General features: G+C 37.3%; 1 protein-coding gene across 2 annotated transcripts; it reads left to right on the top strand.

The window, feature by feature from the left end:
• The first annotated feature begins 345 nt into the window (after nt 1-345).
• SEC62 (SEC62 homolog, preprotein translocation factor) lies at nt 346-26,237 on the top strand. 2 transcript variants are annotated; one of them, XM_080929578.1, is made up of 9 exons: nt 346-450; nt 5,401-5,509; nt 6,385-6,490; nt 14,324-14,528; nt 14,957-15,049; nt 16,839-16,899; nt 18,788-18,907; nt 23,529-23,965; nt 24,586-26,237. In XM_080929578.1, exons 1-9 carry the CDS (start codon nt 415-417, stop codon nt 24,649-24,651), a joined length of 1,233 nt encoding a protein of 410 aa, XP_080785704.1. In that variant the 5' UTR covers nt 346-414; the 3' UTR covers nt 24,652-26,237. The 2 variants fall into 2 exon arrangements, with proteins under 2 accessions (XP_080785704.1, XP_080785703.1); XM_080929577.1 differs by having other exon boundaries at nt 23,529-26,233.
• The last annotated feature ends 1,710 nt before the right edge of the window (nt 26,238-27,947 follow it).

Here is a 27,947-nt window from a genome sequence, read left to right as displayed (position 1 = left end):
CGGGGCTTGTTGGGGCAGGAAGCAGAACAAGTGATGCTGTGGGCCCCGGTGGTCCAGGTCTTCTCCTCCGGAAAGGCCTCACCGGCGTCGGTGACTCCGAGGGGTGGGGCCCCGAGGATCGGTATTTACAAGCCAGCCAGGTGACTCCGACATTCAGTCAGGCTTGAGAGCCGGGGCCTCTTCCCAGCCTCCTGCGCTCTGACTCACTTCGCGCCGGCGTCCGGGGACCAGCCTCCACCGTCCGCCACCGCGGGGACAGAGCGAAAACCACGGAGGCCGGCCACCGGCCGCCCCCGGCCCAGAGCCCGCGGCGGGTTACATAACGGGCCGCGAGCCGCCGCGCTCTCGCGAGATTTCCGCCGCCCCCCTCCCCTACTCAATCCACGTCAGAAGGAACCGGGCGGAGCGGCCAACATGGCGGAACGCAGGCGACACAAGAAGCGGATCCAGGTAGCCCGGCGGAGCCGTGGGACCGGGGGCGAGCTCGGGCGCGCTGGGACGAGGAGGGACAGTGGGAGACGTCCCGAGCGGCTGGGCGCAGGGAGGCTGTCTCCGCTGGGTCGTGGCGCCGTGACGGGCCCGAGACGGGACGGTGCTAGCGGCCGCTCGGCCGAGGGGATCTGTGGAGCTGCGGGGGAAGGAAGGAAGGAGGCGCGGCGCTCGAATCCCGAGTCCGGCCCCGCGTTCCTGCGGCGGAGGGCCCGGGCCTGCGCGGGGAGCCAGCTTCCTCCGGAGCGCGGACGCCGGCCTCCCCTCCCTCCTTCATGTCTCCCTGGCGCTCCCGGTATTAAGGCCACGGAAGGAGGGCTGACCTGAGGCACCGCCGCCGGTTCTTTGTGCTTCCAGACGGTCCGTCTGCTGGCCCGGGCCGGCCCGAGGGCTCCTTCCAGATGATAAGCGGTGTCTGCCTTCTTATCGCCTTCTCAGTGGTTCTTTTAACCGAATGGTCGGCGTGGAGCTTGCCGGCTTTCTTCCAGGCGACACGATGTAAACAAACCCTACCCGATCGATGCTGCAATGGGATGGTGGCACCCAGAAACCTCTCACATGCCAGCTGCCTCATGCCCTACATAATGTGTCTCCCTCATCCCATGTGAATGTCACCTGAGCATCTTTTCCCCGCAGTTTTTTTCCCCAATTGTGTGTCCCTTGTTTGGTGCACGTCAAACGTTGATGTGAGTGCCTCCAGAGCTCACCCAGAAACCAAAGGCATAAGTTGATGGCATCTAGTAAGTTGTTTATGTATCAGTCACAAGTTGTTACACTCATTCTTGTCTTTCTGGTCCACACTTAGGATGACTTCTTTCTGTTTTCGTTTTATATCCATTTTTAAAAGGCTTATCCACGTATTGGCCTACAGGTCTTTTGAACTATGTAAGTTACAGTTGAAAACTCTTTAAATACTGTGGGAAAGATACCAGTGTTCAGTAAGTGTGGAAATTGGCAGGTGTGACAAAATAATTTTGAACAGGTTACAGAAGGGAATTAGAGACACAGTCCAAGTTCACACAGGTTTTTTTTAAAACCAGAGTGTCAAGACAGTAGACATTTCTAATTATGCTATTCCTAGGTTTTTGAAATTTAGTACTGTAGTTTAACATGGATAGTTATTTTATTACAATTGTATTGTAAGTTGTTAAATTTGTGCCTCCTGTACTTGTTATGTTTATCCTTAGCCAGACAAATTTGTACTTTTTTTGCTCTTTAATGCACATTATTTACAGTTTTATATGTTCTTCAATATTATCATAAAGGTACTATAATGTACCTTTTACATCACTGCTCATATTACAGCTATGAGCTTATGTTAAACAGGAAAGTGGGTAAAAGCTTTATGGTTCTCTAATGGTAGTGACCAAGAGCAACTGGTTGGTTACCTTCTGCCTGTGTCTAGCTCCACCAGTTAATTACCACGGTTTGTGGTTTAGTTGTCTTGTTTTTATTTTTCCTCAACTTCTGCATTTGTACGAAGGATCGTTTACCTTTCAGAATGAAAAGGTTTTAGGGTTGTAGAGTTGGTATAAAAAGATTAAGTTAATGACTTACTAAAAGTTATTAAAAATGCCCTTCTTCTCTAGAATAAAGAAATTAGGTTAGTTATATTGGTTTTTGTTAAGCACTCCTTAATAAGCTTACAAATAATTAAAAACCATTTATCCAGTAAATTAACCATTTAGGCTGTAAGTTATATGAAATATAGCTATTTACTCTGTTTATTTGAGACTCTGGTTATTAAAAGTCAGCTTGGTGTTATGAAATTTAAAGATTTCTCCATCTAAATAGGTTTTTATATAATAGTATAGAATGTTTGTGGAAGATCTTACAGGAGTACCCTTACATACTGAACAAATTTTTAAAATTTTGTTGTTGTTTTTGTTTTTGTTATGTGTGCATGGGTGCAGGTGTCAGTTGAGGCTGGAATGGAATGTCAGCTCTCCTGGAGCTGGAGTCACAGGGTGCTGGCATCCAAACTGAGGTCTTCTGGGGAAGTAGACTTACTCTTAACCATTGAGACGTTGCTTCTGCCTCTTCCAACTAACTGTGCTAGGGAATTCTCAGTTCTTATATTCCTGTGGAGGATCAAAAACTCTGATATTGGCTTCACTTGAGATAAAAAGATCAAATGTAATTGACAAAGTTCAGAGTTTGTTACAGAAAAAAATCTATTCAAAGACTAAAGCAAAAGCATTTATACTATCTGGTGAGTTTCCTGTTACTTGATGTTCTGTTTAAAGTCAGATTTGGTTGAATTACAGTGACTTTTAGGGGAGTTAGAGGGATGTTTGATTCAGACGATTAATTTGAGAGTTCTTTTGGTTTTGGAGCCAATTCATTTGCTTTTCCAGGACAGAATACTTTTAGAAACTGGTGTCCTAACAGTTGGAAGCAAGGGTACCACTATCACATTTCTTTCTTAGACTCAGATCAGGTCACTGAAGCTTTGAAGTGAGCTTCCATGTTCATTGACACTGTACTATAAAATCTTAATAACAGGTTCTCTAACAAGAGTGATTGTAGTTAAAACTAATGAAATGCTTTCTTAAAAGTCTTGTTTAAGAATAGGAAATGGGTGACTTTGTAGATTAACAAGGCAGTAGAAGCATTGATTTAGAATTCTGATACCATGGAGTTTAAAAATTGAAAAAAAAAATGATAGAATTTATTTGGAATCCTCTGTCCTAAGTTCAAGCTCAGGAAGTGAGATGGCAGAGGCATCTGCCTGATTCTGAGGCTTGAGTTTGATCCCATAAGGTGGCAGGAGGAAACCAACCCCCCTAGAATTGTTCTGACTTTTACAGGCTTGGAGCTTGCTGATCTCACTCTCATTTTAATGACAAACTGATTTCCAGTGAGGTTATGTGACTTGGACTAGGATTGCCTTTTAAGTTAATAAAATTAGATTTAGACCAGTCATCTCATTCCCGGTGGAATACTCTTTCCACCTCATCACTGACTAAAAAGTATTTAATTTTTTATTACTTTAATCCCAAGTTTTATACATATATATGTGTGTGTGTGTGTGTGTGTGATATTTATTTAGTTTTGTGTATGTCTGTGTATCTTTGTAAAGATGTGTTTACTTTAGTGCAGGTGCCCACTGAGGACAGAAAAGGGCATCAGATCTTGTGGAACTGGCATTGGTGGTTACAGGTATTGGTGGGCCACCCACTGTAGGTGCTAGGAAGAGACTAGGGTCTGCTCCAAGAGCTGTGTACTCTTAACCACTGAGTGTTTGTTCTACCTCCTCAAATTCTGAATATAAAATTTTATTTAAAAAGATTTAGTTTGACTTACTCTTTCTCAAAGAATCATTCCATATAGTGTTCTGCTTATATTTAGAATCTAGTTCAGTCTGAAATCTTCAGATGACTTCTGTATCTTAGAACTTGTATAACTTTCATCAGTTATTTTTGTTGTACCCATCTGTCTCCCTAGAAATAAAGTCCTGACATGTCATGGGCTTGTATACCTTATTTTAGGAAAGAGAAGAAAAATATTTGGGACTGTTGAACCAGACTCAGGTCTGACTTCTCAGGATCTTCTGAAGGAAAGAGAAAGAACCCAGAATCTAGTTCTAAGTCTGAAAGTTCATCTTTCCACCACCACCTCCCAACATACCATGCTTTATAGAGCATTTGGCAGTTATATAGCAAACAAACCCATTGCCATAGGAAGTATGACAGAAGCAAATTGGAGATGATACTGCTGTTGTTGGCTTACAGAGCTGTGTGACTTTAAGCACATAGTTTATTTAAGGTCACCTCTTGTTTTCAGAATATCTTCTACTAACCTACAGTTTAACATTTTCATAAACACTTAAGCTACTTCTTTTCACTTGTGTGCAGAAAACTAAGACATGTTTTCTTTTGTTCTCCACTATTGATAGACCAATAACTTTATTTCTATTTAGTTGTAAATTATTTGAAATTCTGTCAGAATAAAGCAAGCCCATGACTTTGCTCTATATTTTTTTTCTTTTTCTCCAGTAGACTACAAATGCCAACTTCTGTTTCATTATAGTATTTGGGTTTTGATATTTTCTAAAGTATATTAATTAAAGTCTTTATCAATATTCTGCCAGACTTCCTGTTTAAGTAATTTTGAGTTGTGATTAGCAGTAGCCAGTAGATTCATATCAGGATGCAAAGAAAGGGCTGTCTAGCCTAATCTAGTTCTTTATATCCTTGTTCAAAGATAGCTGTGATTATTCATGGGGTTAAAAAGTTCATTCATCTGAATTGATGAGCTCAGTTTCATATGTCTTATAAGCATTTATTAATACTCTCCAAAGGCTTTCACTTCTGTTAGAAGTCTAGTGCAGAAGTTAGCAAAGTATTCTGTTCACAATCCTACTGGGGAAGAGGTCCAGACAGCATCTGTGATCGGAGGGAAGGGAGAAGGGACTAAGTGCTGGTCCTGAGCATCTCAGTTCTTAAGCTTCCTCCTGAGGCTGCTAGCTTAGGTTAATTGGAGACTTTTTACAAACTGTTATGCATTGATCCAGACACGTGTTTGATTGTGGTTATAACATTTATTTATGATACCTGTTTCTAATTACTTTGACATTTAAGCAGTCATTGTTGGCAACATCTTTTTAGTTATTGCTTTGTGAATAGTAAAGGAGGCCATCCACAATTGAAGGAAAACTATACAGATAGTTGAAAAGCAGCTTAATGTTCTGTAATTAAGACCAACATTTGGACAGCCTTTGGCCCTGTAGGTTTGTATTTAGAAGACAGTACTAAGAGTGTCCATTTTGTCTTTTGTATCATTATCAGGTCTGCTCCAAGGAAGGTTGGAAAGCAAGCCCTTTCTAACACTTGGAAAGATTTATAGAACAAATGTGTAAATGACTCGTTAGTAAAATAAGCACACTAAATTAATATTCCTATGTTACAGGAAGTTGGTGAACCATCTAAAGAAGAGAAGGCTGTAGCTAAGTATCTTCGATTCAACTGTCCAACAAAATCCACCAATATGATGGGTCACCGGGTTGATTATTTTATTGGTAGGATTACACCTTTAGGCTTACTACTGTACAAACTCTATGAAGTTCTAGATTTAGATACATAAGAGAGCTTGCATGTGGTTATTGAAGCTGGGTGATGGGCATATGGCAGCTGATTATCCTAGTCTTTCATGATTGAAAAGTAAAACCATGAAGTGCTTTATAATTGGTTTTGTTAGAAATTTTAAAAAGAAGACATTTTCGGTGTTTGTTATAAAATAGTGCCTTTTGTTCAGATAGTATGATATCATGAAACTAATTAGGAACATTGTTCATATATTACCTATTCAACCTAAGATTAGCTGATATCATCTGTAATATAGCCCGTAGCTTATAAATGGTGGTTGTAGTTGTATTTTTGTCTTAACAATTAAACTTGAATTTCTGTATACAGAAGAAATTTTCTTTTTATGTTATTAATGAATTTGATACTGAGTAAAACTTGAGAAAAATAGGCATACTAATCTCTAGAGCTGATGGATGTCTTTGCTATTACAGCCGTAGGTTGTTCAGAGTGATTCTTTAGTGGTTATAATATGAGAATTTTCATTACCATTGAGGAAAAAGGAAGTGGTTGGAGTTATTTTTTTTTTATTGTGACTGTTAAGTGATGGTTAACAAATATTTTTGAGAGGGCTTTTTGTTACAAACATTTCCCTACTAATTTATCTTGCTTTAAATAATATTATTTATTTACCAATATTATTGTGAAGATGCTTATCAATATATTCACAGGTTGACATAAAGAACATTGTAGTCATTAGACTTGATACTCTGTTTTATTTTCTGTTGTTAGGATGTTGACATTTATAACATGATTTCATAAGACATAAATTCATGTATACCAACTTTCATATAACAAATTTCTTCTGTAGCTTCAAAGGCAGTGGAGTGCCTCTTGGATTCAAAGTGGGCAAAGGCCAAGAAAGGAGAGGAAGCTTTATTTACAACCAGGGAGTCTGTGGTTGACTACTGCAACAGGTATTATTTTTTGGTGAAGGATAACAGTAATGTCAACTTTTTCCATAGTACTCAAACCTTTTAACTATTTTTGTTACTAAATGTGGTGTGCTTTATATGTAACTTGAATTTTATCAGTGGAAATATATTTGTTCTTAGACTTACTATGTTTTTAATCATGTGTAATTTGTACTATGTTTTTAATTGTGTGTATTTTGTAACTATGTTCTTTTACTTGTGTGTATTTGCCAGAGTTACTGAATGAAAGAATCAAGATTTAAAAAGCATAAACATTGAACAAGTTCTGTGTAGAAAATGGTCAGGTTTTTTGTTTTGTTGTTTTTTTTTTTTTTTTTTTCTTTCTTCAGATCTTGTATAGGGATGATGGTTAGTTCTGTTAACCTTTGTTTTTTAGTGGCTTTGCCCTGGACTATAAGCCTAACTTACTTGCTGTTTTCAGTGATTACTAATAAAGTATTTTTTTTTAAATCAAAACAGTTATATTGTCTTTGTAGGCTGGAAGATTTCAAGATAAAGTGTATGCACTTTGGTAACATACATGGTTTTCATTTAGGTACTTTTTCTTTGTAAAGAAACTTTTGGTCATGAATTTATACCTAAAAAAACAAACCAAATTATTTTCCTCTCTCTATTTAATATGTAAAGAGCATATTAATGGTACTGTAGTTTAAAATGTGAGTAGGATTGTAAATTAGAGTTTGTTCAGGCGGCACATATAGCATTTAATGATAACTGTGCTTAATAACACTTTATCTGCCATCTATAAGGTTTAGTGACACATTGGAAAGATGGAGGTAGAAAGAGCAAGAATTCAAGGTTATTCTTGCTACAAGTGAGTTGGAGGCTAACCTGGACTGCTTAAGATACTGTCTTTAAAAAAAGAAAAAAGAAAACATTTTTCATCTGAGAACCTCTTTAAAAACTGTTAAAGTTAATAATTATCGAATACTTAGAAGTCTTAGTTGCTGAATGACTAGAGATGACTAATGAACATTTCAGAAACAAGTTTTATTTTGGGAGTGGGGCTGAACTAATGATACAAGTTATATTTACTGTCTTGTACAGTAATTTGTCTGATGAAATTTTCAAAATAAACTTCCCCCTCTGCTTCAAGATGTGTAGGCTATAAAAAGTAAAGGAATACTATAGATGCAGGAATTGGGACACACGGTCATACAGCAAGTAAGGGCTAACACTCTCAATGCAGCAGTCTCTGCTGTACTCTATCCTCTCACCAGATTGTCTACTCCAGCAAATTAATGATGCATTTATTGTAGCAAACGGTAATCTGTATCACCTGCCAATGTTACTATTAGGGATATTCAATTTCTAAGCCTAAATCTCTCAGGAGAGCAGCCAGTATTAGTTCACATATTGTAGTCTTTTAGCAACCTTAATACCTTGTTATATGATAAAGAGATGGCTTCCCTAAGGGCACTTGCTGCTCTCATGTAGGAACCCACTGTTTCTCAGCAGCCTCCTGACAAATTATAACCCCTGTCACTCCATTCCAGAGGATCCTTTGTCTTTTTCTGACCTCTGAGGACACCAGGTGCACCCACACAATGCATTTACATACTGCACTCACCATACACATAAATAAATCATTTTTTAAAAATGGGCTGGAGAGATAGCTCAGCCCATTAAGATCACTGACTGCTCTTCCAGAGGTCCTGAGTTCAAATCCCAGCAACCACATGCTGGCTTAAAACCATCTGTAACAAGATCTTCTGGTGTTTTTTGAAGACAATTACAGTGTACTTATATATAAGAAATAAATCTTTTTAAAAAATTAAAGATGTGGAACTTAGAAAACGTCAGAGACAAACTCAAGTTCTTCTTAAGTCATTTGTGTTCCTTCTGCATTAAAATAAAGGGCTAGACCTAAGATAGTATCAACTACTTTCCTTTGTAGCCATAAAATCATCTTTGTGACCAGTTCTCATAGAGAAATCCACCACAAGACTCTTGTCCAGTTTCATTTTCTTAAGCAGTTAAGTGGACATGGTGGGGTTGGAGGGGAAATGGCCAAAGCAAAAATGTATGCTAGTAATTTAGATGTATTATTTTCTTCTTTTTTAAAGATTTAGTTTTTCTCTGTATGTGTATGTTTATGTGCCATGTGTGCTACAGGCCAGAAGAGGTTATCCGATTCCCCTGCAACTAGAGTTACAGATAGTTGTAAGCCACCACATGGGTGCTGAGAATCAAACCCTAGTCTTCTGCAAGAGTAGCAAATACTCTTAGCTGCTGAGTCATCCATCTCTCCAGTCCCTAAGGCGTATTTGTTAGTCTATACTTTGTATGGCCCATTTCATACATAAGTCTTTAACCTAATTTCAGTGAGACTTTGTCTCACCACGTCACACTCTAATAAGGTATATTCTCTTCACTTTCATTTACTTGCCACATTTCTTCTTTAAAGTCAACTTGCAAGCTTAATTAGAAAGCAGTAGGACTATTTATACTTTATCATAACTTTGTAACACTTAGCATGTTTATACTTTTTAAAACTTGTCATTGCTATATTTGTGAACGTTCCTAACATGTCTGATATTCAGTAAATACTAAATCTGAAAAAAAAATAAGACACCAAAAGGACTACACATAAAATTTTAAAAACCTTTTTTTTTAAAAAAAACTATTCAGCATAAATTAAATTCCCATTACAGTGCTAGACCTCATAACATTGGTTACTATGACTTGGTCACTGCCTCAGAGTATGAATTCTCATCTGTTAAAAAATTCCAGGTAGTAATATTCGTTGGAGAAGCTTTCAGTAATGGCTTTACAGAGGAAATGTTAAAAAGCAAGAGAAGAAAGGTCATTGGTTCCTAGGAAGAAGCATAAACATACTGAAATAGGGCCATAGTAGTAGTTCTGTGAACATGCCAGCATGCTATATGTTTAAGTAGTTTGTACCATACCACATATTTAAAGCTAGTAAATCAACATCACTTTAGTAGACATTATCTAAAAATACCAAGAAGGTCAGTGATCCACAGAATGAAAATGGAGTGATCTCTGAAGCTTATGTTTATAGAACTATTGAAATTGATGATCTTGTTACAGCAAAAATAGCTAACATGTATTGAATGTGTGTATATATATCAAGCACTAACAATTTATATGTTTCTCACTTAATCCTAAAAATTATATATGATAGGAGCTACATTTTAGAGATTAAAAAAAAAATCAATTTACCTAATATTACCTACCTTAGTTAAGTGGCAAAGGCAGTATTTGAACGTTTGTACCTAAAGGTGGTTGGACATTAACTACATACTTCTTTCTCATATATTCCTCTCCTCCTTTCATTCTTCCCTCCTTTCCTTCCCATCAGATCCACCCCTTTCTGTTTCTTACTAGAAAACTGGCATTTAAAGAGTAATAATTAAATAAATAAATAAGAAACAAATTAGAATAGAACAGAACAACAGAACAAGAGAGCAAACCAAAGAGAAAGCACAAGGAATATATTCTCATTCCCAACTAAATTCTCCGGTTCCAGCCACCCCATCGCTCCATAACTATTTCCCTTTCCTGATAAGATTTATTTGTCCCCCAAGTACTGTACTCTTCACTAACCCTCTGGTTCTCAGACTGTCGTTTGGTCATCATTGACTTCATAGCTAATAACTAATTATAAGTAAATACATAACATATTTGTCTTTCTGGATCTGGGATACCTCACTCAGGATGATTTTTTTTCTTGTTTACATTTTCTTGTGATTTTTCATGATTTCATTATTTCAACTGCTGAGTAATACTCCGTTGTGTAAATATTAAGTAGAGCAGCGATGAACATGGTTGATTAAGTGTCTCTGTAGTAGGATGGACCATTCTTTAGGTATATGCTAAGAGCAGTGTACCTGGATCTTGAGGTAGATCATTTCCATCCTCTTGAAGGACTGCCTCACTGATTTCCTTAGTGGCTGAACCAGTTGGCACTCCCACCAGCAATGGAGGAGTGTTCCCCTTATCTCACATCCTCGCCAGCGTGAGCCATTTTTTGTTTTATTGATCTTGGCCATTATGTGTGATGTATGAAATCTCAAAGTAGTTTTGATATGCATTTCCCTGATGACTAAGGATGTTGAACATTTCTTAAGAGTTTCTCAGCCATTTGGGTTTCTTGTTTTGAAAATTCTGTTTAGATTTGTAACCTATTTTTTAATTGTGTTGTTCTCTTGATGTCTAGTTTTTTAATATTTCATTATTAATATTAATATCTAGTTCTTTATATATTTTGTGTGTCTTATGAACTGAAAAGTTTTTCATTTTGATGAGGTGCTGGGAATTGAACCCAGGTCTTCTGGAAGACCAAACTGTGCTGTTAACCACTGAGTCATCTCTTTCTTCAGCCTGAGGTTTCATTTATTAACTGTTGTTTTTAGTGCCGGTGCTGACAGTGTTCTGTTCAGAATGTCTTCTTTGCCAGTGAGTTCAGGCTGTTCCTCACTTTCTCTCCTATCACATTTAGTGTATATGGCCTTATGTTGAGGTCTTTGATCCATTTGGAAATGAGTTTTGAGCAGGATAAGTATGGATGGATTTGGATTCATCCACATACAATCATTCAATTTGACCAGAACTATTTGTTGAAGATGCTGTCATTTCTTTCAGGGTGCATTTTTGGCTTCTTTATCAAAAATCAGGAGTCCATAGGTATTTGGATTTGTCTGGATTGTTTGGTTCTACTGACTGATGTGTCTGTTTGTGTGCCAATATCATGCTGTTTTCAGTACTGTACTTCTGTAGTGCAATTTGAGGTTAGGAATGGTGATTACCACCAGTAATTCTTTTATTATTCAGTATTGTTTTTAAAACGCGTGGTGGGTATGTGGTGTATGTGTGTGAGAGAGAGTGATAGATGTGTGGTGTGTGTGTGTCAGAGAGAGAGAGAAAGAGATAATGTGTATGTGTGTGCATGAGAGATATGTGTGTGTGTGCATATGGTATGTGTAGTATAGTGTAATGTGTGTATATGATGTGAGTGCATGTGTGTTTGTGTGTGTGTATGTTTCCATGTGAAGCTGAAAATTGACCTTTGAAATCTCTGAAGAATTGTGGTAGAATTTGATGGGGGTTAAATTGAATCTGTAGAGTGCTTTTGGTAGGTTAGCCCTTTTTTTTTAAGTTTTATTTATTTAATGTATATGAGTGCATTGTGCATTGTAGCTGTCTTCAGACACACTAGAAGAGGGTATCAGATCTCATTACAGATGGTTGTGAGCCACCATGTGGTTGCTGGGAATTGAATTCAGGACCTCTGGAAGAGTAGTTAGTGCTCTTAACCAACCACTGAGCCATCTCTCCAGCCCAGGATGGCCATCTTTATTATATTAATCCTACTGATCCATGAGCATGGGACGGACATCTTTCCATCTTCTGATTTCTTCTTCTATTTCATCAATGTGTTGAAGTTTTTATCATGCAAATCTTTCATTTGCTTACTTAGAATTACCCCCAAGATATTTCATATTATTTGAGGATATTATAAAAGATGTTTCCCTGAATTCTTTCTCAATCTGTTTGTCATTTGTATATAGAAAGGCTAGTAATTTTGTGAGTTCATTTTATATCCAGCTACTTTGCTGAAAGTGTTTATCAGCTATAGGAGACCCCTGGTGGAATTTGTAGGGTCACTTATTATCATCTGCAAATAGGGACGCTTTGACTTTATTCCTTGATCTCCTTCAGCTATGTTATTGCTCTTACTAGGACTTGAAATACTGCTACTGAATAGGTGTAGAAAGAACTGTCAGCCTGTTCTTGTTCTTGATTGTAGCAGAATTGCTTTTCATTCCTTTCCATTTAAGTTGATGCTGGCCTTTAGCTTGCTGTAAGGTGCCTGCCTGTATTACACTGCACTGCCATACTTTGCTTTGTTGGCTGAGTAACCATGTAGGAGGAGCAGCAGAAGCAGCAGTCCCTGGTCTGTGCCAGTCTGTTGCTTCTCACTGAGGAAATGTTTTTCTCAAATACTTATTTCTTAAATGATCGAGAACATTTTTTCTCACAAATTATATTTAAGAAAATTGAAGATACAAATTAATGATGTAAAATAAATTCTAAGTTATTGTACTACTATGTCATAGTTAATCACATTAGTATTAGAGAAGTTTTAATATGTGTATATCTTTAACTATGAAATTTGTTTTTCCAGTAAAAATTTTATATTTTTGATTCAGTATTGAATGCTAATATAAACAAAATTAGAATATATCTTCTTTAATAATTTTTCAAGGTATTCTGAAATAGAAGAATATTCTTCTTTATATTCGAATGGCCCACTAGTCTACTTAGTCTATTACTGTTAAATTCCCCTTTGTATTTACGAGTAGTAACCAATAAAGTCTCCCTTCAAATTTTTGTTTATTTACATAGCACCAAGCAGATACAAATAGCATTCATGGGGGGACAGCTGGTACAGATTTCAGAAGGATATCTGCTTCTGAAAAAGAATGGGCCAAATGAGGAAATCTTGACATTACTTGTATGGGAAGCCCATGAGCTGCATTTAATTGGGCATCACATGAAAGCCCAATCAAACAAGGAACAATATAGGTGCCCCAGAAGTCACAACATAATGACCAGAATGAACATTAGTCATCTGTTCAGAAAGAAAAACCTAGTAAGCCAGTGACAGTGAGCATCCTGGTTGGACACCAGGAAGGTACAAGTAGAAGGGTAAATAGTTACCTTTAGGGACAGAGATGTTAGTCATCTGTGTTCTAGATTAGCCGTAGCAGGTGTGTAATACATTACCAAGGTTAAAATGAAGCATACTATCAGGAACTCACAACTAGAACGTGAGATTTAAAACATGACTTATAAATAACAATGGGAAGAACCGAACTCTTAGATAGGATTCTAAGGTTAGAAAGGAAAAAACAAAAACAAATGTAAAGAAATGAGATTGGCTTAATAAGGCATCAGCTAAGCCTCTGAACTCATTAGATAACTGACAGATCTGCCTGTTAGTGGTGTAGGTCTAGGAAAGGTACAAACGCAGACTACACAATGAGGTAAGTACATAGTGAAGTGCAGAAAGTGAGGGGATGACTCGGGCATGCGCATCTCCAGCTGGCTAGGTGGTGATTCAGGGAAAACTTGAAGAAAGTGAAATGAAAACTCACGCCTTTTTGGAGCAGGAACATGCCACACGATGGCAACGCCTTTACTATATTTAGGGAGAAGTGGCTGTCTAGGAAGACAGTGTTTATACTTAACCCATTGCACATTTTTAGTAGATTCTTCTTGTTAGAATCCCTGTCAGTGCACAGAAATCTCATCTTAGTAGATGAAATTATTCACCACCCACTTGATCACAGTAGATTGAATGATGAAGTACATGTAGAAACTCCATAAAACAGCTGGAAAGACATAGGACCAAACAGACATGAACACAATTTTCTCTGTTGACATTTCTTAAATAAACTATTTTCATCTTTATTTTTACTCTTGCAATAGAGACCTAACATTAAATGAGGATAAGTATTAATTACTATCAGTGTGTTTAGAGAGGAATTATGTGAATAAGTCTCAAACCAGTAACATCTTTCAGTTAAAAGTTAAAAAGTTTTGATAACTTTTACATAGTTTGGCGATTGGGCTTTTTTTCCCTTTATGGAACTCCTTGTTTGTAATGTTTATTATATTTCAGTGTATTTTTCATAGACTTACAGATTATAATTTCTTCTATAAATTGCCAGTTCACATCTTCCTTTGCTCACTTTATTTGGGTTTTGATATTTTTGCTTTTAAAAGAAGTCTGTATCTTTGTAGTTGATGGGAATCATAATAAGATAACTGTTACTTTTCCCCAAGGCTTTTAAAGAAACAATTTTTTCATCGGGCTCTAAAAGTAATGAAAATGAAATATGATAAAGACATAAAAAAAGAAAAAGATAAAGGAAAATCTGAAAGTGGGAAAGAAGATGATAAAAAGAGCAAGAAAGAAAGTATTAAGGAAGAAAAAACCAAAAAGGAAAAAGAAAAAAAGAAAGATGGTGAAAAGGAAGAGTCCAAAAAGGTAAGTTTTCCTGAAGTTAGATTAAAATGTAAGGTCATTATAGGCGCTGCAGAGGTGGTGCAGAGGCTGTTCTACCAGAGGACTCACTTTCTGTGTCCATGACCCATGTGGAGGCTCATAACCTGTTAACTCAGTTCCCGGGAGGTCTTCCAGCCAGCCTGCTTAAAACACTGCATGAACAGGACGCAGATGTAAATGCGGGCAAAACATCCATACACATAAATGGAAAAAAAACTCACTTGTGTACACATGATCATTATTGGCCTATGATCATAAGGTTTTAGCAGTCATGTGAGACAACTGTCATGATTATTTATAAATACTGAACTTACTTTGCTAGTGTTGGAAATGGTGAGACTTTTCACTTGATGAGTATCATAGCTTTTGCTGTCTTGAGTGTTTGATTCTTTTCACCTGTTTGTTTATAGGAGGAAACTCCAGGAACTCCAAAAAAGAAGGAAACTAAGAAAAAATTCAAACTTGAGCCACATGATGATCAAGTGTTTTTGGATGGAAATGAGGTGAGATTAGAGAATAATAGATTTGATATAATTGAACTCCAATTTTTCATAGAAAGTTTCAGAAATATAATACAAGAAGAAACAATTTAGAAAAATCTTATACATTTAAGCATATAAAAATAACTTTCAAAAACTACTTTTCTAATCTAGTTTTATAAAATGTTAGAATCAGATTTGACTTCATTTGAAGTCAAATACTAAAATTATAGTAGCTTAGTACAAAGTAGGTGCTTCTTTTCTTTCTCGTTAGTATACTCTAGGGATGAGCAGCATAGGTGTAAGGCTCCGTGGCAGGCCCAAGCTCCTCCTCCCTTTTTGTCTGTGCTAAAGTCTTCTTGCCAGAGTGCCTCATGCTCCGTGACCTTAACTATATCTACAGGAGATGAGAGGCAACAGCCTTCTATTTCAGCAAACTATGTCAGGACGGGCTCGCTAATTATGTTACCTCAAAGATGCAGTCTTCGTATTAGGGATTTAGTTTGCCCACTTGAATGGAGGCAAAAAAGCAGACTGGTTCACGGGGCTCACCACTGATCTCTGGTACTTCTACAGCGTCTCATCAGACACTTCTCTTAAGGGGCCTGAAACTTTCACCATTACTAATGCCTTTCACAAGGAGATAGTTTTATTACATCTTCTCTAATGAGATTTGTTTGGTGATGGCCTTGCATGAAAACTGTTACAGTAGTCACTTAATTACTACAAAAAGAGTAGCTTATGTCCTTGCTGCTAAACTGTTGAATTCCAAGACACATTCTTTCTTGGCACACTTATACCAACCGATGTATATATAACAGCAGTGGCTCCTAGGACTGGATATTTGAAATTCTGCAATAGGAAGAGCTCAGATATCTTAAGTGTTAAGTATATTACTAAGTACCAGCTGCTTCACAGGTATAGTAAAACACAGTGGAATTCTCTCAAGGAAGCTTTATAGGCAGTTAAAGATATGGGCACATAAACATCTTTCTGTGTTACATTGTAGTAAGCATTGATGGTGTGAAAACACCAATTAGGTATGCTTAATTTAATTAGAAAGGATAAGGAGATTCTGGAGACCATGGGCATTTGACTTGAGCCTTTAGAACTGACTGGCAGATTGCCTATTGTACCAGGAAAGAGTTATAGGTCTATTAGGGAAGGAAGCAAGCTGAACAAAGCCAGCCTTGCCAGGTTATGCATGTGTACGTGCGTGTGAGTACGCACGCACACAAGAAACCATATGTCTCCAGACTATTAAAATTGGAAATTGTCCCTTTTTTAAAGATAGGTTTTTAAGCTGGATATGGTAGCCTTTAATCCTAGCACTCAGGAGACAGATCTCTGAGTTTGAGGCCAGCCCCTGGTCTATATAGTCAGTTTAAGGCCAGCCAGGGCTGTTATACAAAGAAAACTGTCTAAGGGGCAAAAATGAGGTTTTAGAGTTTTGTTTTGTTTTTTTTTTTAAGTGGTTACTAGCAAAACTAATGTTTTTAAACCTGATTCCCAAGGAAAATGTAAACAGTAAAACAGAGGTTTATTTAGAACTCCAAGTGTTAGAAAATATAAATTAATTAGAAAAAAAAATAAAGCGTCTTGTTCAAAATAAACAAGGAAATGGAAAAATACTGTAATGTGAGAGGTAGAACTAAGAGGCTTTTAATCAGTGTAGTCCTGATCAGAAAGGGAAAGTTCTCACTTAGAGTGTTAAGAGATGGAGACTGTGTTTGAGGAACTACAGTAGAGAAGCAAACTTCTTACTAATGTGGTCTTAGAACTTTTAAGCATTGAGGTTTCTTGATTCTTCTAGGTTTTTGTGTGGATCTATGACCCAGTTCACATTAAAACATTTGTCATGGGATTAATTCTTGGTAAGTAGGAGCATATAAGTAGCTTTTTAGTATAAGCTAAACTTTAGAGGACAAATGCAGGACCTCAGAAATATTCTTAAATTTAATATGAAGTAAGAACTCTCTAAGAGAATATTTTAAATAAACTTAGAAGATATTAAACTTAAATTATTTGCAACAGCTAAAACATTTCTAAGGTATTAACATGGTAGAACCACCTGATAAAAGATAAATGTAGCTCACAGAAGAAACACAGTTTCCTGCTGGTTACCATTCATGCTGGTTAGGAATGACTCATGATACAGAGTGAAGTAACAAAGATGAAGCTTGCAGAAGTTTACAGTGAAAGTCCTGGGGTGGAGGGGACCCTCCAACAACTGATGCTGGTACACTCCTTTCTCTTACTTTTATAGCAGGCAGTTTGCCAATAGCTCTCAAGGTGTGATGTAAACACATTGACCCTGTAAGTTTTGTAGGAATTTATCTTATGTTCCTTTTCATGACACAGTTAGGCAAAGAAGTGATCAAATTGTAAATGCTTGTATCTTTTGGCCTACCAGTTCCATTGAAAGGAACTAATTGTTACAGCTTCTTCATTGTTACAGTGCCTGGGATCAAACCCAGGGTCTTACATGTGCTAGGCAAGTACTTCACTACTGAGCCTAGAACTCATTGTGTTACATGATCACAGTCATATGATGCACGAGTGCAAGTATACTTGTGGGAGGATTGTCCCTTACCATGTAAAACTGGAAGTAGTTCACATTCCTCAGGAGAAGAGTGAATACTGGCAGTGTAAGAGAATAGCATGCAGCTTTCAAGATAGGAAAAAAGAAATCTGCCAAAGAGTGAGTTACATAAGTTCCTTTAGTTAGAAAAAGGTATTTTTAACTAATTTTTATTGTAATGAGCAGTCTCTGGAAATAGGCTTCGTAGTGTTTACGACTGAACACTGAAACAGAAGCTCGATGATTTCTTCACTATAGCCTTTGACTCATTATTTATATTGTTATTGAACGTGTGTGTGTGTGTGTGTGTGTGTGTGTATTTAAATTTGGAGGTAAAATGGATGGGAAAGAATAATTAAATAGCAAAAACATACTATCTAAAATATGATGATTGGTCAATAAGATATTTTAGGATCACATTTAGAGAAACTTAAAAGAGTTGAAACTTAAAAAAAGTACAGAAAGGGGGGGAAGTTGAAACTTAGCTAAACGCAAAATGCTAATGCTATGGATTGTTTACAGTGTGGTAATCACTTTGTCATAAATGCCTTCTGATGTCTCTTTCAGTAAGAACAGGTATTTACCAAATATAAGGTAAATTAACTTTGAAGGGTTTCCTAGCTTATGCATAGTACAACAAGAATCTGAGTCCTGTTCTTAATGAAAAAGACTTAATAATCAGGCTTCTAATTTAATAGTTTTCCAAGAGGCTCTACCATAATTGCAAAACAAACAAACAAACAAAAAACCCTAGAGATGTTTATATATAGTTTTCTTAACCCTCTGGCCTTTTTTAAAAAATAGCTTTATGAATCTGATTCCCAGGAGTGGGAGGTGGGATGTTCTTTGATTGTTTTGTTTTGATTTAAGCTTCCCTATTCCTAATATTAAAAAAAAATATATATATAGTAGCTTCAAAATGACAGTAGTTGGCCATTTAAGGAATAGTTTTAATCTCTAGGCAGTATTTTTAATAATTAGATGTAATGTAGATTTAAAAAAATACTAAACAAATTTAGGAAAAGTATAAAATGTTATGTTAAATAGCATAAAATTCATTATTCAAATGTTACTTTTTTTGTCTCTAGTATTTATCAGTCCCCATTTTCAAGAATATGTTCACTGTTGTTGTAATGAGTCTATTCTAAAAGTCACTCTGACGTTGTCCTTTCTCACTGCAGTGATTGCAGTGATAGCTGCCACCCTCTTCCCTCTCTGGCCAGCAGAAATGAGAGTCGCTGTCTATTACCTCAGTGTGGGCGCAGGCTGTTTTGTAGCCAGCATTCTTCTCCTTGCTATTGGTAAGTGGTATATAATCCTGACCTTGGTGTAAGGTAGGCATGAGCACTTAGACTTTAACCTGGGACTCCAGTGTAGCTGAATGGCAGAATTGGTACACATAAGTCAGGAAGTGTGTCCTAGGACAGATCTGAGTTCAGACCTGATTACACTGGCTCTGATCTGGGATTTGCTCTATCTTTTCAAACTCATGTTTTATTAATACTACATTTGATTGATGAACACAATTCTGTACAGTATAAAGTAATTATATCTAAAATTATTTGTATTGTGGAATGATTATATCAAGTTAAAATATCTGTTGCCTTGTTTAGCTGTCTTTTTATGGTGAGCCATTTGAAATTTACTTAGTTATTTTAATCTGTATGTAGATGTGTTTTAAAATTATCTATAATGAACATTAATTTTTCATTATTAGATATTTGAAGTAAAGTAAATGTAACTTGTATTAGAAATATAAGTTCTACTCATGTAGTCATTTAAGTGGTTCTAAAAAATTTGTTTACCACTTTAGGGACAATATAAGCTTTCACTTAGGTATCAAAATGAATTCTAGATGAATTAAGAACCTAAATAACTAAAAACCAAATAAGAAAACAAAGTGAATGTTCTTTTTTTTTTTAATCTTTTTTTTACAGTCCAGATTTTATCCCACTCCCAGTCCACCCTTTGACTGTTCCACACCCCTTCCCCCCCCCCAACTCCTCTAGGATGTCCCCACCCTACCAGACTCCCCACTCCCTGGGGCCTCCATTCCTTGAGGGTTAGGTGCATCTTCTCTGGTTCCAAACCTAGCAGTCCTCTACTGTATATGTGTTGGGGGCCTCATATCAGCTGCCTGGTTGGTGATCCAGTGTCTGAGAGATCTTGTGGGTCCAGGTTAGTTAAGACTGCTGGTCCTCCTACATGGTCACCCTCCTCCTCAGCTTCTTCCAGCTTTTCCCTAATTCAGCCACAGGGGTCAGCAGCTTCTGTTCATTGGTAATTATCTGCCTCTGACTCTTTCAGCTGCTTGTTGGGTCTTTCAAAGGGCAGTCATGATAGGTCCCTTTTGGTGAGCACTCCATAGCCTCAGTAATGGTGTCAGGCCGTGGGGCCTCCCCTTGAGCTGGATCCCCCTTTGGGCCTGTCGCTGGACCTTCTTTTCCTCAGGCTCTTCTCCATTTCTATCCCTCACTTGATGCCCTGTCTAACATTCAGAATTATTGAGTTGTTTCATACCTTTATTCAAGACATGGTCTCACTACCTAGCCCTAGCTGGTCTCAAACTACTGTTGCCTTTCCAAGTGTCAGAATTAAAAGCATGTGCCATCACCACTCACAACCAAGAATAGTACTGCTTTATAGAAAAAATTAAACCACCCACAGTAGAGTTAGAAGACAGACCTGGATGCACATTATTCTCTGATGGGTAATTAATTTTTATTTGTATAAAAGAAATACTTATTTGTATAACCCTAAACAGTTTCTTTATTCTCACTTTCCCCGGTCACCAAAGTATCCTGAATTGATGCCACCATTCACATGAACCAAGTGACCATCCACTGTCTTCTAGTCTACCATTTCATATGAGCCCTTTTCCACCTAACTTTGATTGTTTTTCGTTCCTCTAGCTTAGTCACCTTGAGGAAAGTGCTTTGCTGCTTCTGCAGACAGCACAGCATAATTGTAGGCCAAGAGACAGTAGCAGTCCTAGTGAGCAGGTAACTAGTGCCAAGAGACAGTAGCCAGTCCTAGTGGGCAGGTAACTAGTGCCAAGAGACAGTAGCCAGTCCTAGTGAGCAGGTAACTAGTGCCAAGAGACAGTAGCCAGTCCTAGTGGGCAGGTAACTAGTGCCAAGAGACAGTAGCCAGTCCTAGTGAGCAGGTAACTAGTGCCAGGAGACAGTAGCCAGTCCTAGTGCACAGGTAACTAGTGCCAGGAGACAGTAGCCAGTCCTAGTGCACAGGTAACTAGTGCCAGGAGACAGTACCCAGTCCTAGTGCACAGGTAACTAGTGCCAGGAGAGAGCCAGGACATTCACAGCAGATGCTGTAAGGTTGACGCTTCCTGGCCGTCAAACAGCGAAACTTATAGTTTCTTCACGTTTCTCAGCAAAGTATTAGCTCTACTGAGTATAATTATTCTAGTTGCTATTGTAATTAAACCACTAGCACTGTGATTTATGTTTGATTGTTTTGACCTTTAAAATAGTTTCTTCAGTTTTGAAAATAATTTTTCCAGGTTTCTATGTATATAAATATTGTGTATCAGATAATCTTTCAAATTAAAATAAGCAAACACAACATGTAACTACAAATATATATGTGCAAATATATACACACACACAAATATCTGTACAAATTTACATATGTATTTGCACATGCCTGTATGTATAATACTTTAAGACAAGGTTTCTTATTCGGTTATCGTCAGTATTGCAGTGTTTATGACCCTGTTCCTGCCCCGGTGCTGGCACTACAGGCAGGCGTCTCCAGGCCTAGTGTTATGCAGTGATGGAGATTAAGCCCAGGCAGCCTCCTGCCTGCTAGCCAAGCACTCCACCAATTGAGCTGCATTCTACCCTTCAAATTTTTCTTTCAAATAGTTTCTGTCTATAGCCCACTTACACATGCTGTGGTATAAAATGTTTTAGTGTTTTTATATCGCCACTTAAGATGTGGCATTTTTCTAACATGTGGAACTTTTACTATAAGAGTGGCAGCGATGGGACATGTAGTTTTTCTGTGGTTCACCCCTTTATTGCCATATAGAGAAAAACCATGGCATGTTAAATTCTGTTATGCCCAGTTTACATGTAGTAAGAAATTCAGTTTACTTACCATCTTTCTAAAATGCTTTTTTTTTTGTATCTGATAAAGCACTTGAACTGTCTTACAACTTTGTGAATAAACTACAACATTGTAATTGTATTTGCAGGAATACTTCTGTTGCTTTATCAGTGGAATTCACTTGTAAATGATCGCTTCAGACATATTTGCTTTTTTGTGTCACAAACGATTCTTATCTGTAGTATTCCGTGGTATGTTTTTTATTTTTGTGAAAATAAAAATGCTACTTTAGAAGTAAGATTACTTATGAGTACTGCTTTATAAATCAAGACTTGTATAAAAACCATGCCCTCTGATTTATCTAAAGCACAATAATGAGAAAACCAGGGCTCTGCTGTCTGTAGCTTTCTTTGAAATAGTTATACATAATTTTAAGACAGAGCAAAACAAAACTGGTTACCCTGGAACATTTTTATAGTCATTGTTACCTTTTAAAAATTAAATAAATAAATAAAGCCAGGTGTTGGGGCACATGCCTTTAGTCACTAACACTCAAGGGAGAGAGGCAGACAAATCTGAGTTCTAGGCCATTTTGGTCTACAGAGCAAGTTCTAAGATAGCCAGACTATACAGAGAAACCCTGTCTCTAGAAGGAAAAAAGAAAAAGAAAGGAAGGAAGAGAAAGATCACTAATATGTACTTAATTGGTAAATCAATGGAAAACCATTTGAAATACTGTTGTCATAATATAGTAAGAGTAATTTCAGCCAAACATAATTACAGATCGTTATGATCCCAGCTATTTGGAAAGCTGAGGCAGGAGGATACAGAGTTTAAGTTTAAGGCCAGCTTGGATTACACAGCAAGTCACAGACTTTTCTGGACAGCTTACCCTGTCTCAGTTTAAAAGGTTGAGGATATAGTTTTATGCTGCCCAGCTGACAGGCCACCCTAGATTGCAGCCCAAGCACCAACCAAAACAAAACAGGTTACCTTATAAACCATGTATTTGAGCAGTCTTGGCTGTGGTGGTGGCTTTGTTGGCATTATATGGTTTCTGAGGTTTCTTTAAATTTATCCTTTTAGGTTCTTGAGATAGAGTCTTAGCGGGTAGCTCAGGCCTTGACCCAGGTGCTAGGATTACAGCACCACCGTGATTCACCACAGTACTAGCTTGTATCTAAGGTACAGAGAATTACTCTTCATGTTGAGGCAGTTGGTACTTAAAGAAGCAAATTGACCTAATTAATAAAACAGGAATTTAATGATAGAAATTTTTTAATGCCTGGATTTTTTATTCAAAACTGATCTATCTTTAGACAAGTTGGTACATGCTTTATATCTAGAATACATTTAAGGGCCCACTGAGATTTTTGCATTTATTTTAAAATCAGAAATAATAATATATATATATATTTCAGTGTCTACACTTTTTCAGCATTATATTTGCATTTATACTATATTGTATATTGAATGTAGTGTTTTTAAAATCATAAGACATAAAGCCTGGGAAGTAAGACTGCATGGCATTCTGCTTTTCCAGTGACACTCATTGTCCTTACTCAGTTTTCTTCTTTTCTTACGCTGTGATGTCATACATGTTCAGCTTCCACCCGACTACTGTCCTTACTGAAGCACAACTTCACAGAATGCACAAATCAAATTTGTGTTTCTAAGTTTCAGAGCTCTTAAAATACTGTCAGATGCTAAGCTCATCTGATGTTAAGTATTTGTCTTTATGGTGCATAAAATATGCAAGTACAGCCAAATATTGTCTCAGTTTCCTACAAATTTTCCTGTACTTGATTCAAGGCTAATTTTATTTATTCAAGAGAAACTTTCTCCCCGCAGCTCGCTGCATCCTGTTCCTTATCATCTGGCTGATAACTGGAGGAAGGCACCACTTTTGGTTCCTGCCAAACCTGACTGCTGACGTGGGCTTCATTGACTCCTTCAGGCCTCTGTACACACACGAGTACAAAGGACCAAAAGCAGACTTAAAGAAGGATGAGAGATCTGAAGCCAAAAAGCAGCAGAAGTCCGACAGTGAGGAAAAGTCAGACAGTGAGAAAAAGGAGGATGAAGAAGGGAAAGGAGCTCCAGGAGACCATGGACCAGAAGGCTCGTGTGGAGAGCGCCACTCAGACACAGACAGTGACAGGCGGGAAGATGACCGCTCCCAACACAGTAGTGGGAATGGGAATGATTTTGAAATGATCACGAAAGAGGAACTGGAACAGCAGACAGATGGGGATTGTGATGAGGAAGATGACGACAAAGATGGAGAAATGCCTAAATCTTCCCATGAAAAATCATAATCTGACTAGTTTGGGGACTGAATAAGTACAACAGGTTGGGTTTCCTGTGTTGGCCGATCATCATGATGTACAGATGGCATTTGTAGCATCCTTTAAATTCATTTCCTGAGATGTATTTGACATTCAGTTACAGTCAGCCTTTTGTTTTGTAGAACATTGGTACTATTGGTACAGTCTAAAGCCATTAATAAGTCCTGTCCATCTGATAATTCTACAGTAAGTAGGCCTCATTTTGATAGTCTTCAGAGGTACCTTGTCCACAGTGGCATTTAGATTAAGGGCATTTTTGATAGTTGTATGGCTTTTTACTGTTAGACTAATGGAAACCACTAAAGAAACTGCAGCATTCAGATTATGCATAAGTATATAGCCATTTCGCAGTTTCTTTAGGATGAAATGCTTAAACTCATTGTTCTTGCTAGTTACACTCTTTTTGTTTTGTTTTTTGATTTTTTTTCATAAAATTATACCAGAAAATTCCTTTTTTAAGGTTTTTCAGTTAGCAGGGATCAAGAACATTTTGTGGAAACAAACCACCTAGTAACAGTGCAGCAACCCTTTTAATTCAACTACAGATTTTCCTTTTCCAGCTTAGGAAATCCCAACTGACTTGTGCGTTCAATCCAGAGAAAGGTGGTCATCTCCAGCAGAAGTGAGGAGCGCTGACTGACAACAAGGCTCTTCCTTCCTCCCCATCTCCTTGTCATAACATAAAGTGTATTCTGTACATAATTTACAAATAAAACATTTTATTTTAATTGTTACTTATTATTTAGACATTTCTCAACACTTAAATTTGTAAAATGGAAACCATGTAAGGTATGTTTTAGAGAGTTTCAGTAACCCACAGAACATCTGATCTTCTACAGCAGCTTCAGTTGTGTGCCAACATTCCATGTATTTTAATATGAGTACAAAGTATCCTTATTAAGTAAGAACAGATTTAAAGTAGCTGTTTGTATGCCTTAATGTTCATTTTGATTTATTTTAAATCTTTACATTTAGAAAAGGGGACTGTGTTATCAGATGAGGAAGCACTGCTGTGAAAGACAATTTGCTGTTCTAAAATACCAATTAAAAATAAAGCATCTAAAAGAAAACATAGAAAGCCATTGGACTCTAATTGCTTCAAACTGTTTTGGCCATTTTATTTTTTACACACCTTCATTACAAACCTCTTAAAAATCTTGCTTATGTACAAGCATTCGTTGGAGCCACGTTCTTATACACCTGTAGTGAGCACTAAATAATTTTCCTTCGGTCGCGGAGTGGTTTTGCTTTGTACTTAGTAGGTGTTGGAATATGTAAGTCTGTATCTTCCTGTAGGCTGTTTCTCTTGGTATTGTGACCTGTTTAATTATGAGGAAACCCATTGTCTGTATATTGACAGCTTATGAAATAACAGCTTCATTGTTTAGTCTTCCTGTGTGTGGACAGAATTGTAGGTACAGTCTTGTCCTCAAAGCATCATGCACCTATTACAGTGCCTGGGTATTTGCCGTTCACATTTGCAGAGCTCTGCTGCCTCACTTACACAATAAGGAAGAGGTAATTGCAGCTTAGAAACTTGTTAATCAGTGGTAGACTAATACCTATTTGGGGTATGAAAATGGAACAAGAAAGTTTTATAATAACAAAACTACTTGGCTAACCTTTACTAGGATAGTACCCAGGCAATTAATATTTATCTTCAAGTTATTTATAACCTATGTCCTGTGTCCAGTCTAAAAGGTGAAGAATGGTAGCCACGAAGTCCACATACCAATACGTGTTGATTTCTACAGAATGCTAGTAAAATTTTCGTAAGTATCTGCTGATCTTTGGGGAGAGCATTCTTGATGTAGTTAGGTATGAACTAGAAATTTCAGCTTAATTTCTATTGTATGGTTCAAGGTTGAACACTTACAAGGTTAAAAATCAAAATGCTTCCTCTGTCATTGTTGACTTAACTAAATATCCTTGTGTCCGAGCATGGAGAATTTATTCTATTTACAGTAGCCAATAGAATGGTAACTCTTAGAATTGGTTTCCTATGCTGCTGTAAGAAGAAGCACAAAGCACAAAAAAAAAAATTGTGGGTAATGTAGGGTTTACTATGGAGTGTGTGTGTATACATTGGCCTATGCAGGATTGAACTAAGCAGGGACTAAGTCCAGATGAAAAGATAGTGCGTATGTGAACGTTCTCAAAATCAGTGTGTTAAGTAGGGTGCTTTTTCTTTTCCCTCCTACAGAATTCTTTAATTTTTAAATTATAAGGCCTTCTAGAGAATGTTAAATGATAATTTCAATGAATATTATGCAGAAAATAATAAATTTTAATATATTACATTGAAATATGCAGCAGTGATGGATTTTGGTGTTTTCTTATTTTTAATCATGAATACCAATTAGATTCTGCATAGAAAAATCAAGTCTTTTTTAAAAAACTTTTAGAAATTGAAAAGTAGTATGTATAATTGGTTTTCATTGTGGTTATATTCTGTGAAGTCTCCAGAATGCTGGTGTAACAAGTTCTGAGCCACCTTGTCTAAAGGAAGTATCAGGCTAAGTTTCTACCAACATTCGATCAACCAATATGAAAACTTGTCTCTATTTAAAAGACATGTTAATGTATGTTATTGATTCCTTAACATTGACTTATGACCAGTAGGATATTAACTCTGCCTGAATGGAGATCTCTAGTACATATTTTCTCCATGCACAGATACCTGCATTTGTGCCCTTGAGGAACATGGAATGGCATTTTAACTCTACCTTCAGTGACCATTTTAAACAAAGTCACAAACAAAAAAAACACACACGTGAAAAACAGACATTATACAGTAAAAATGCAGTGTAATGTCTAGAAGACAGCTTTGTCCACGCACACCAAGATATATAGTGGGTTTTGCTGCTTAACATTTGACCATAGAAGTACTACAGGAATTTAGACAATTTCCCAAATATGTACTCCCAGAGCTTAGAGTACAAAAATAATGACTGACTGCACTTGTAGTCATGACATTTAATCTATGATTCTCTTAAAGAGTCTCACTATAGAGCCCTAACTAGCCTAGAACTCTACATAAGCCAGACTGGCCTCAAACACAGAAATCCTCCTGCCTCTGTCCCCTGGAATAGAATTTGTTGACAAATCATGTTCCAATATTCAGTAATGTTTTAAGTATTTACTCAACCTGGAAATAAATAGTTCCTAATTATATTGTTGGTAAAATGTTTTTCTCTATTACAGCTGTATTTCAGGTCTGTTGATGCAGTAATAAGGAGCACCCAAAATTTCTTTCTCTACCCTTATGCTGACACCCTTTGTGACAAAGATAATGCCTGTTCTGATGCTGCCTGCATGCAGTTCCTAAAGCGACAGCTCTTCTCTTTGCCTGTTCCCACACTTGACAAAAACAGTCTTCAAAGTATTGATAGAAAGCTTCTATTGGAACTAGAGCCAGGCAATGACCTGCTTATTAGATCCTCATCATTGAGTATTAGAAAGGAGCCCAGAATTGTTGAAAGCAAGTTCTGTGTATTCTAGCAGCCATCTCTGCAGATAATGACACAATATTTCATTTGCATTTTCCACCTTCAGCTGTGCAAGTCTACATAGCAGTGTATGTACACTTGAGCCTAGTTCAGAGTGCTTAGAAGGTTAATTACATGGCTTTTCTACCCTGCTGTTTTCGAAATGAAGAGTATCTGTAAGGTTGCCATTTTAGAATCAGGAAAAAAGAATACTTCAAAAGATTTAATTGTGTGTGTGTGTGTGCGCGCGCACCTGTAGAGGCCAGAAGAGGGTGCCAGGTTTCCTGGAGCTCAAGTTATAAGTGATTGGGAGCTACCCAGTGCGGTGCTGAAGTCAGGTGCCTCACTGAGTTCTGAGCCCCTGTGATCTATGTTATCATGATGTCTCCCAAGAATGAAGTGTATCCAGAAATAAAACTAGCACAAAGTAAGGA

The sequence above is a fragment of the Micromys minutus genome (assembly GCF_963924665.1).
Source record: "Micromys minutus genome assembly, chromosome: 15".
In the NCBI taxonomy this organism is placed as follows: domain Eukaryota; kingdom Metazoa; phylum Chordata; class Mammalia; order Rodentia; family Muridae; genus Micromys; species Micromys minutus.
Note: the sequence above shows the minus strand (reverse complement) of the source record. Positions and strands in the feature narration are given on the sequence as shown.

Coding starts and splice junctions, on each gene's coding strand:
- SEC62 (XM_080929578.1), top strand. CDS start 415: ATGGCGGAACGCAGGCGACACAAGAAGCGGATCCAG. Junction 5,510..6,384: donor CCGGGTTGATTATTTTATTG/GTAGGATTACAC, acceptor TTTCTTCTGTAG/CTTCAAAGGCAGTGGAGTGC. Junction 6,491..14,323: donor GTGGTTGACTACTGCAACAG/GTATTATTTTTT, acceptor CTTTTCCCCAAG/GCTTTTAAAGAAACAATTTT.